Source organism: Genypterus blacodes, unplaced genomic scaffold (assembly GCF_046128005.1).
Source record: "Genypterus blacodes isolate CSIRO-AG114 ecotype Tasmania unplaced genomic scaffold, CSIRO-AGI_Gbla_v1 ptg000258l_1, whole genome shotgun sequence".
Classification (NCBI taxonomy): Eukaryota; Metazoa; Chordata; class Actinopteri; order Ophidiiformes; family Ophidiidae; genus Genypterus; species Genypterus blacodes.
In genome coordinates, this window is record NW_027467051.1 from 483,512 (window position 1) to 494,594 (window position 11,083).

Here is an 11,083-nt window from a genome sequence, read left to right on the forward strand (position 1 = left end):
ACATAAATCACTCTGCACACACACTCAGACTGTGTTGGACTTCAGGAGTGTGTGTGTGTGTGTGTGTTTGACTCCAACAGCGGTCCGGGTGATTGTGTTACCCCGGTGCCCCCCCGCCCCCCGCCCCGCGCCTCTTACGCCTCTGAAGCTCTGATAACGTGGGATCATCTCCACCGGAGGCGTCGCACGCAGCGCCACGCAGCGCTCGGTAGGCGGCGTCAAACCCGCCTGAGCTCACTTCCGTTGGCGTGAAACAGATCACTACTCCCCCCCCCCCCTGCCTGCCTGTCTCCCCGCTTTTGTTCTCCCACTCAGACTCAGCCAGCGCTGCAGAAAACAGGGTGCCGAGGAGGACCGCGCACAGACGCCGAGCGAGCAGCGGACGGACGCGGACGCAGGGACTGACGGACGCACGGTCGGACGCAGGGACGCCACATGCGCAGCGCGGTCTGCGGACAGGATACACGGCGCGCCACAGCTCCCTGCCGGAATACTTTTTTTCCTGTCACTCCTCGGTTTTTCCCCCCACGTTTTTGTTGTTGTTGTTATTGTTATTGTTGTTGTTGTTGCACCCAAACTGACCCCCCCTCCCCCCCCTCTTCTCTAAACTCAAAATGGAGAACGACGACAAATACCTCCCCGAGCTGCTGGCGGAGAAGGACAGCCTGGACTCGTCGTTTACGCACGCCATGAAACTTTTAAACGCAGGTAAAAGCGAATTATCTCATATTTATCTGTCACTCAGGGACAAGTTCGTTTATTTGTTTGGGGGGGGGCCATAACAAACACCCCCCCCCCCTCTCTTAAACGCCAAACATGCACCGCTTTGGCCGCCGTGTGTGAGCGGACGGGACGCAGCCTGGCCCGGTAACCGCAGCCCAGTCGATCCATCAGCTGCTGAGGGGAAACAGGCGTGTGTCGGGCTCGTGCGTGTTACTGCAAATCAGCTGCAGGTATTGTCAATAAACTGACTCGTACTACGAAGTCACACCTCGAATGCTTCCTGCAGCGTGTCGAGCCCGGTCTGTCGTCCTGTGACACACATCTGACGTCCAAACTTGTGAACTCGCGTCTCGTCCGGACGCTCGGTCGTTTCCCCCCCGTGGAGCTCATCGGAGCGGATCAGTGTGCGCCGGTGTCCCAGCCTCGGGTCACCGCGGTGCCGCTGTGAGCCGCGCTAACAGACGCGCTGCTCCGGGGAAAGAGACGCTCCGGTAATGACGCCACTGCCGGAGCGTCCTTGGGCAAGACGTCGAGGCATCTGACAGCCCAAGGTGCTGCTGCGCTGTAAAGGGAGAGAGAAGGGAAACACGAAGAGACGCGATCCTTTCATCCTTTTGATTTGTAGAGAAACGCTTTAAATACTCTATTCTATGTGTGTTTGAAAGGAAGCAGAGATGAGGAGGATCAGAAGCCTCAGATCAGCAGGAGTCCCCACATTACAGAGACAGCATCGGGCTTGTAGGAGGGATCAGAGCACCATAAAATGGGGTTTGGAGTATTGAGTGGCACAGATCCACTCCTGGTCCCTGTCAGGCTGTTAGGGACAGACAGCAGAGTGAGGCAGAGTGAGGCAGAGTGAGGCAGAGACTCTGGAGCTCAGGTTCTCTCATTGTGGCTGCTGAGACATTGCTCCTGCAAGCTGCTTCTTCTTCTTCTTCTCCTTCTTTCTTGCAGCAGCCAAGTGGCTCAGATTACCGTGCAGATAGAGCTAACACACCAGCTGAGCCGCTCTACGGGCTCATTTGCCTAACAGAGCGAGACAACTGTAGCCCTTAAGCCCCGGGAATGAAAGCCATCCCTCGCTTTGACACATCTGGCTGTGGCTCGGTGTTTCCTGCAGCTGGTAGTTTGTATGAGTCTCCTGACACGTGTACGGTCAGGATCAGCGTGGAAGGGGGGGGTTTGGAGGGAAGGACTGCTGGGTGGTTGGGTGCTGTGGGTGCTGTGGGTGCTGGTGGAGATTGTGGAAGGACCCAGGCTCTCACAGTGTGGAAGTAGAACTGATAGTTTGGTATCACAGAGATTCTCCTTAACGTCTTTATCTCCTCTATCCATGCCCATCTATTCCTCTATAATGTGCCTGAAATGTCCTTTGCCTCTTGGATTGGTCTTAAATCGCATCCCCGTCTGAATCAAACCTCCTTTTCCCTTTTTAGAAATCGATAGAATCCAGAAAGGAGACACAAAGAAGGAGACAGAAGCTTACCTGGACCTTTTCACCACAAAGAACATCAAACTTAAGGAGCGCGTGCTCATACCTGTTAAACAGTACCCCAAGGTGAGCGCCGCCTCCATTCCTCATCTCATTCCGTCCCTCTCGCTGCGATCGCTCTGCTCCCCTCTGCTCCCCTCTTGATCTAATTTATTCTGCAGCCTGGTTTCAATTACAAAAAGCCATGGGGTTACTGTGGAGTCTAAAATTACTCCTCAAGCTTGATCTTTACGCCCCAGAGTATAATTACAGTAGCTACAGCATGTCTGAATCTATCAGGGAGAGGATCCACATGTTCATATTGGGACGGAGAGGAGCGACCCGGCGCTCCGTGTCCGGCTGCCTGGCTCTCTTCTCTCTCGTGTTTGTGTTTGGTAATTGTTCCCCGGTCCTAATGGCTTTATCATGTAACCTCAGGTGGATTCATCCATGAAGTCAATCTATATCTGGCTCAGTCATATCAGGGCATTGATCTGAGGCTCAGAGTTCATCCTGTTGGAGAGGGAAGAAACAGAAAGACCTTTTAAAATGTAGAACAAACAGAAATGTGATGCTGTAATAACACAAACATCTGTATCTGATCAATCAGATCTGTTATACTCACATCTGCCTGACGTGCTGAACTTTCATCTGGAGCTCATGTGAGGCTTTGTTACAGTTGTGTTTCTGTAACAAGAATAAGATCTATAGACGCTCCCACCTTTCTGAGCAGCAGATCGATATGATAGAGGAGTCCCATCAGAGGGCTGAGACTCAGACTGAGACTCTCTGATCTCACAAACCCGGGATTCACGTCGTAAATCAAACCGCTGTGCCCCGGAATGATGAAACTAATGAGTGGGGCGGTGCGTTTTAGATCCGTACGGCACCTTTACAGCTGCGGGAGGAATCCCTGTCTTGGCGCCGGGTTGTCCTGGTGTGTGAGTTTGAGATATTACATGTGGACGGTGTAGGTGTACCTAATAAAGTGGCCACTGAGCTCAGATAGGTTTCCTGGCTCTGGATCCGGCTCCTTGCTTAGATGATAGTAGTAAATAGTAAGTGATGGTATTAGAGCTCTCCTGGGCTGGAGTGGATGTTCTCTGCTAGATGTTCTACTTAAGGCTGCAGTGTGTGTGCAACAAGACCCCTGACAATCACCTCTCACACACTTCCGAGCCAATAAAAGGCCCTGGCTGTGATTATCAGGCTCATTTTGTTTCGCTCTGTTTTTGTTATTAGTTCAATTTTGTGGGGAAGATTCTGGGACCCCAGGGTAACACCATCAAACGTCTGCAGGAGGAGACCGGAGCCAAGATCTCTGTGCTGGGCAAAGGATCCATGAGGGACAAGTCCAAGGTAAGAACACACACACACACACACACACACACACACACACACACACACACACACACACACACACACACACAACTGTGGGAAGGAGAGCTGGAGGTAAAACACATCTGGCCCATATTTGAGAGGGAAGCCAGGCAGTAAGGCCAGATGGCATGGAGTCACAGTCTCAGCCAGACAAACTTGGAAGCCAGCAGCATCGAGGCAGCTCACACCTGCTATAGGAAGCTTTAAGATCACACACAGATAGTTTTAAAGCTGTCTGAATAGCCACGTGTGTGTATAGGCAGTGACTCCCTGCACGGCTCTGACTCCTCTGCCTCTCTGACTCCTCTGCCTCCCTGACTCCTCTGCCTCCCTGACTCCTCTGCCTCCCTGACTCCTCTGCCTCCCTGACTCCTCTGCCTCCCTGACTCCTCTGCCTCCCTGACTCCTCTGCCTCCCTGACGCTCCCGTTGTGTCTCTGTTCCAGGAGGAGGGCCTGAGAAAAGGGGGCGAGCCCAAATACGCTCACCTGTCCATGGACCTGCACGTGTTCATCGAGGTGTTTGCTCCGGTGCCTGACGCCTACCTGCGCATGGCCCACGCCATGGAGGAGGTCAAGAAGTTCCTGTTCCCTGTAAGTCTTCAGCCTCCGCCCTGTATGATGTTATGCTTGTGCTGCAACTGTTTATCATTTTCTATATTCATTTGGTGATTATGCATGTTAGCAGATTACAATAGTTATCTTTAGATTCCTTATTTGGTATAATCAGCAATGGAAATCTTAAAGAATTTATTTTCTGGTACGAAACAGAGAAAGGAAGCTTTTACATTCATTTCTGAAGTTTGGTTGAAGTTCTCGCTGGATGAATGACTGAACTGGGTTAGAATCCGTTGTGGAGTCAACCTGAGTGATCTGCAGGCGGCTCAGCCAGACATTGCAGGGCTGATTTAGTGATCCTTTCTGCTTATATTTTTAAATTGCAGCCGTCTCCCCGCTCCCTTAAATAGAACACAACGGTGCGCCATGCAGAGTTTCAGGTGACAGCTTGCCAGGTCTCTTAATTGCAGGGTCATGAGAGTGTGGGCTTCTAAAAACAGACCGGGGGAAGTTTCAGCAGCGCCGCTCCGTGTGTGTCTGTGTGTGTGTGTGTGTGTGTGTGCCTGGATAATTGAGTCTGGGTGTGCTTGTTGAAATGGTAGAGAGTGTGGTGAGTGTCTAAGTTGAGGAAGGAGGTGGGAAGGGGAGCAGTTAGACAGCAGGAGGAGATGGAGTGAGTATTTACCTGGAGCAAACAGACGCTACGCCAGAGTCCAGGCACGTAAAGCAATCAGCTTAAGGAGAGAGATTGGCTCGTTTTCACCGCGTCAGCATCAGCGGCGGCGGCGGCGGCGGCCCCTCGGCTGTCTTTACTCAAGCCTCAAGGTTTTGAAAGAAGGAATAGTGGGCCTGAAGTGCATGCGTGTCCTCCAGACAGATGTGATAACCCCCCCCCACACACACACACACACACACACTCTGTCTAAGTATAGTGGCTTTATGCAGGAGGACGTTGGGCGCAGAGCCAAGCCGCTCTAAGAATAGCTCAGGCTAAAGCAGGCCGATAGGCCCAAAATCTGTGGAATACCATGAATACTTTAATCAGTGTGTGTGTGTGTGTGTGTGTGTGTGTGTGTCCAGGCTTGGAGAAGGAGTGTGATGTGGATCATAGGTGAGATGGGGGTGTTCCTGCGTGGCCTGGGGTTGGAGTGACAGCTGAGTGCAGATAGAGTGATAGAGTGAGAGCAAGGTGAGAAGGGACGAGCGCACAAATACTAACTCAGGGTTTCCCACCTTGTTCCATAACGAAGCCCATCATTGTATTCCTGTTTGGTTCTAGATGTCTGGGATGAAACACACTGCGCTCTCTTACACGCATAAACACACACACACACACACACAGACTGACATGCACTCAACATCAGTGAGTGTAAGAGCTCGGAAAACAGGATCGGATGCAGTTAAAATCACAGAATTCCTTTTTATTCCACAGTCCAATGGATTCCCTGTCAGGCTGGTTTTACCTATTTCACACACACACGGTCCTGCTGGTGGTCTTGAATGCTGTGAAAATGAATAGTTTTCCTGTTAAAGCAACTTCAAAGAGGGAAGGAAACCCCCGGAGAGGAGCGCTGGGCTGCTCTGACCCTGATGTTGGCGTTCCCGTGTTGTGTTTGAAGCCGTCCTTTGCAGAAACACGTCGTTCTGATTCCAGGCCCTAATCTCTCACACTCCTCTGCCCTCGTTTGGAGCCGAGGCCATCATTTAACAAGCGCCCGGGTTCCTGGCCCCGTGTTTTGCTGTGGCGATGTTCTCATTTCTCACCTGCATTCCTCCCCTGAAGTGTATTCCAGCGTCTCTTCTGATTTGAGTTCTTCTTGCATGTCTAATGAGCAAAATGCAAATGTGAGCCGTCGGTCCTGCGGGGAAGTGAATCCTGAATCTGTCGGCTAAAGAGCGTTCCTGTCTGTTGTATTCTGAAGGCGTAGCTGCATTTGCATCGCTGCGAGGAGCCAGAGTGTGTGTGTGTGTGTGTGTGTGTGTGTGTGTGGCGACGGGTCATTGTGCCGGCGCCGGCTCGGTCTGAACGCTGGATTGTCTGCGGAGCCTCTTCCTGCTTCTCTGCTCCTCTGCTGTTAATTTCTCCGTCTGGTCCAGCCGTTATTAGAGCCTGAGTATGGCCTGATTCAGGAGGAAAGATGGATGAGGTCACAGTGCAGCTCTTAGGATTGCTCCCTGACGAAAGGTGGAGGGTGTGTGTGTGTGTGTGTGTGTGTCAGGATTGATGCTGCTGAGACACGCAGCTTCCCTCCTCCACTCCATCCTGCGGTTTTAAAGAGATAACAGAGGGAAACATCCACTCATCCATGTATGAACGCCTCATCTACATGGTGGGGCAGGACACTGTGCACCCCCCCTAGCCTGTAGTGTGATGCTGCTGTGTGTGTGTGTGTGTGTGTGTGTGAGCAGCTGCTTTGGTCAAAATCCTCCTGCCCTTCTTCATCCATCCTTGTAGCAACCTTCCCACCCTCCTCTCTCTCTCTCTCTCTCTCTCTCTCTCTCTCTCTCTCTCTCTCTCTCTCTCTGTGCTTCACCCCGGCCGTCCCTCTGTCCTGTGCTGCTGCCTTTCCTCCTCTCCTCCTCTCTCATTGCCTTTTCCTTTCCCTCCTCTCTGTATTTGCCTACAGGATATGATGGATGATATCTGCCAAGAGCAGTTCATGGAGATGAGCTACCTGAACGGAGGCCAGGAACACGGAGCCCGAGGCCGAGGGGGCCTGCCGGTGAGGGGCCGGGGAGGAGGACCCCCAGCTGGAGCGCACAGGTGAGGAGACGTACGAGTGGGTCAGGGCAGTAAAACAAGAGCTCTATGTGCACCCCTGTGCTCAGAGAGGGTTTTCTTTCAGCTTTATTAGATTTCTTTCTGACATAACTGCGTACAAAGGCTCATTTGAACAGTTCGTGAAATTGTAAGACGAGGCTTGACCTTGAGGTTGTGTGTGTGTGTGTGTGTGTGTTCCAGGGGCAGGGGGATGCCTCCACGTGGCGGCGCCGTCAGGGGAGGCGTGGCTCGAGGCGGCGCGGTGCGAGGGGCACCAGCAGGCAGAGGAGGACCACCCGCTGCACCTACAAGGGGGGCCGCCGCCCCACGAGCCAGACCCCCGGCAGCAGGACCCCCCCAGAGGATGGCTCCTCTGCCCCCCCACCAACACACCCCTGCTGTAGCTGCTGAAGGCTATGAGGAATATGTAAGTACAAGTGTGTGTGTGTGTGTGTGTGTGTGTGTGTGTGTGTGTCTCAATCTGTTCCTCTCTGACTTGTCTGTGGCTGATTTGAAGTTTTTTAAGTGATTCAGACACTTGAAACAGGAGGCGAGTGTGTGTGTGTGTGTGTGTGTGTGTGTGTGTGTGTGTGTGTGTGTGTGTGTGCGTGTGCTTGAGCTGAAGTGCAGCACATAAGGGCCATGTTGACATTCATGATTCATGAACAAGCGTGTCCTTAAATGTGTGCGTGTTTCCTCTTGTTTCCTGTCTCCAGGGCTATGATGAGAGCTACACAGATTCCACGTACGAGTCATACGACAGCTACTACAGTCAGCCGCAGGCGTGAGTAGACCACGCATCGTCTCTTTGGCTTTCACCGTGCCTCTTAGCCACTTTACACAAACTCAGTGTGGATGGTACTTCATGTTCCTGGGTGAAGGGTGTTATTTGGAGGAGTAGCAGCAGCAGAGACGCTCCTGTTCTATCCTCCAGAGTCGGGCTTTGATCTTTGAGGGAGCCAATTATCAAACCCCGAGACATCACTGAGAGCCCAGATGATGCTTCTCACATATTAGAAAAATGATCCTGTTCTTCTTCTTCTCTTTACCTGTTTCTGTCCGTCAGAGAGCCAGAGTACTACGACTACGGACACGGAGAGACCACGGAGTCCTACGAGTCATACGGTAAGGAATACAGGAGAGAGTCTGAGTCACAGCTGTGCTTTGGGCTCGTTTCTAGAAAGATTCCTAGAAAAAAGAAAGAAATATAAACGTGTGTGTGTGTGTGTGTGTGTGTGTGTCTCTCTCTCTCTCTCTCTCTCTCTCTCCTCCACAGGCCAGGATGACTGGAACGGGACTCAGCGGGCGGCGCCAGGGAAGTCCCTCCCCCCGTCCAGAGGTGCCAAGACGCCTTACAGGGAGCATCCGTACCGACAGTACTGAAGTGGACTTGCCACCACGTAACGCGTCGCCCTGACTACCGCCTGTCTCCCACGGCAGCTCTCGCTTTAAGCAGCCTGACAAAAGTAATTGTCCGTTTTTGTCTTGGTTTGGTCTTTTTCCTACACTGGACTTTTTACGAGAAAGAGAGAAAATTGGGAACTGAAAATCGGAACTGGTTTTTGCGATTTGAGCGCGAGCCCCTCCCCCCCTCCTACTTTGTCGCACCCGCCAACAAACCTTTCAACCAACCAACCAACCAACCAACCAAAGCGGCTTTTAGATGGGTTAGAGTGGAGAACTTGGCATCCTTTTTTGTTTTTTATCCTTTGGGTTTTTGTTGATTTTGCTGTATATTTTTCTCTGACCCGACTTCCCCCTCTGGCTTTTTTTGCATTGTTGATCGTAAAATCTTCCTAACTTGTTTTGGGACTGGTTTCATTTCTAGTTGGAGTTGGTGGCTCACTGTCCACTTGTCTAAGGAATCCATTTTAATTGTTTTTAAATACAAAGAATCTGTTGAGGGTCAGTTGCAGATTCCCATTTAGGCTACATTTCAAAATTCTGTTAATATAGCCTCATAAAAGACCTTTTAAACTTTCAATTATGTAATGTAAAGAAAAAAAACAAAACCACAAAAAAAAAAATCTTAAATCAAGTGAAGGTAAAAGAATCGATGTTAATAGAAATCAGTACAATTCATTCTTGATTATGGTTCCCATTTGTCTTTAAATAGTTCTAAAACGTTGTCCATTTAGATTTAGGCATCAATATTTGTCATGCTACGAGTTTTGAAATATAGCCCTAATAGACACTGTTGAGATGGACTGTCCTCATATCCTCAATTTGTTTTACATGTTAAAAATTTTACGTTAACTCTGAAGACAAAATGTTTTCTCTCTGAGGCCGTGAGAGGCCGCCTGTTGTGCTAAAAACAGTTCAGGTCTTCATGTCTTTGATCTGATTCTCTATAAACTGCATGCACAAAGTTCACCAAGAAGGATTGGGACAAAAATCTCCACATGGGTCTTCTCTTTCTACAGAGAAGGGATCCTGCAGCTCAATCCCAACTCTTGTATATATTTTAAACCATCCTAACTGTACTTACTCTGCCACTAGTATCTGTACCCTCTCCATAAAATGCATTATGCTACATGTGTAAGCTTGCCTAAATAGGTTACTAAATCTGTCCAAAAGATGTTTTGCAGCAGTTTGTCAATAAAGCTTAGTTTGTTTTTATGAAAGTTAACTTGCTTTATTTGTTTCCTGTCCTAGTAAAATCTGAAATGGCCTTTTTTAAACAACCACCAGCAGTCAGATGTAGGTGTTTTGCTTTTGTTTCTCATTCAAAAACGTATTTTAAATCTAAATGAATGTATTGACGTCTGAAGACTTTAACCCTACTAAATGATGTCTTGATTGATTATCAAAAGAGCACAACTTATTCTTTCTCTCTCTTTCTATACTTTTTAAAAAGGACCCAGAGGTAAGACCTCTAAAATAACCTGGATAGCTTCCTAATGTGTATAGAGTTCTAAAGCATTGAATGCCTGGGTATGTATAAGACTTTTTCAATCCTCTTACCTGTGGTCGTAATCGTTAATGAGAATTGCATTGATAGCCTCTGAAAATTAACTGAATTCAAACCACCATTCAGGTCTAGGTTTCATTGTCATGAATGACGCTGGCGCGATGGCTACTTTAGTAGAGAGGATGGTTATAACCTAGAGACGCCGCTGTAAAGGTAACCTAACCCTAAATGTTTAATTTGGTAGTGTGTTTATCCATTGACATAAACTTGCTGGTAAATGCGTACAGTTTCTTAAAATATCATTACAGTCATGTCATCAAAAAAGAGATCGAGTCAAAAGTAAGACAAACGTAACTTCCAATATACTGTAGTGGATTTTATGTACAAAACTAATTGTACTGTGTACTAACAAAACATATTAGACTAGTGTTAATGCAACTCTTGCTAAAATGAACAAAGCCAAATCTATGTCAATATCTTCTGTACAGTTGAGCTGCTGTTATCTCTTTCATTTGCCATATTGTGTGTAAAGGTTGCTTATTGTAATATTTCCAAGGTTCTGCCTGTACAAAGTAATCCAAAACAGAGAGCTTGAGTTGCATGAGCATAATCTGCTGCTGTAGATGTTGCATGATCCCTGTCTCAAGTTTCTCCCAGTGTTTTTACACAAGGTATTGATTTGGGCTTTGTCCTTCCTTTAGGCACCGCTATCTGTCACTGAGAGAGACTGACGGTCTGCTGAGGGGAGGCCATGCCAAGCTCAGGTCGGTCCAGCCTTCCTCTTCCTCTTCCTCCATTTAAACCTCCATACCTTTGCTCCTGCATTATGCATATTTAAAATCCATTAATTGCAAAGTCTATATCCTTTCATGCCTGCCGTCACTCTCCATACCCTTCCTATACGTCTCTAGATTGATCTCCTTCCTCTCAGCCTGCTCTTATTCTCCATTTATCTCTTTACTATCCAGTGTCTGATCCAAGATGTTATATTATAATTCTTCAGTCATAGTGCTGAGGATAAGGGGAGACGCTGCTGGTGTGTGTGTAACTTACTGTGTGTGTGTGTGTGTATAGTTCCTGTGCTACAGTTCTTATTTAGCTCAGCTACATCAATCTAAAGCTGGAACATTAAGAGTGAATATTGCTCAGTACCTCTTGATTTAACAAGCAAAGAACTGTCATTATAAACTAAACAAACAGCCTGGCATCATAACTTCACACTCAATAAAGGTGGATTTCCCCTTTTTATGTACATTTGTGTGCAAATCAGGCCTTTATTTG

General features: G+C 48.7%; 1 protein-coding gene across 1 annotated transcript; it reads left to right on the plus strand.

Annotated features, from left to right (window-relative positions):
- Positions 1 to 304: 304 nt before the first annotated feature.
- On the plus strand, positions 305 to 9,537 carry khdrbs1b (KH domain containing, RNA binding, signal transduction associated 1b). The gene is made up of 9 exons (XM_076171549.1): positions 305 to 708; positions 2,160 to 2,281; positions 3,437 to 3,553; positions 4,020 to 4,166; positions 6,758 to 6,894; positions 7,093 to 7,318; positions 7,608 to 7,675; positions 7,958 to 8,016; positions 8,168 to 9,537. Exons 1-9 carry the CDS (start codon positions 615 to 617, stop codon positions 8,272 to 8,274), a joined length of 1,077 nt encoding a protein of 358 aa, XP_076027664.1. The 5' UTR covers positions 305 to 614; the 3' UTR covers positions 8,275 to 9,537.
- Positions 9,538 to 11,083: the final 1,546 nt, after the last annotated feature.

Bases quoted from the DNA above. Each gene is read 5' to 3' on its own strand.
- khdrbs1b (XM_076171549.1), top strand. From the start codon at position 615: ATGGAGAACGACGACAAATACCTCCCCGAGCTGCTGGCGGAGAAGGAC. The intron at 2,282-3,436 runs GTGAGCGCCGCC...TTTTGTTATTAG, and splicing joins CTGTTAAACAGTACCCCAAG to TTCAATTTTGTGGGGAAGAT. The intron at 7,676-7,957 runs GTGAGTAGACCA...TCTGTCCGTCAG, and splicing joins TACTACAGTCAGCCGCAGGC to AGAGCCAGAGTACTACGACT.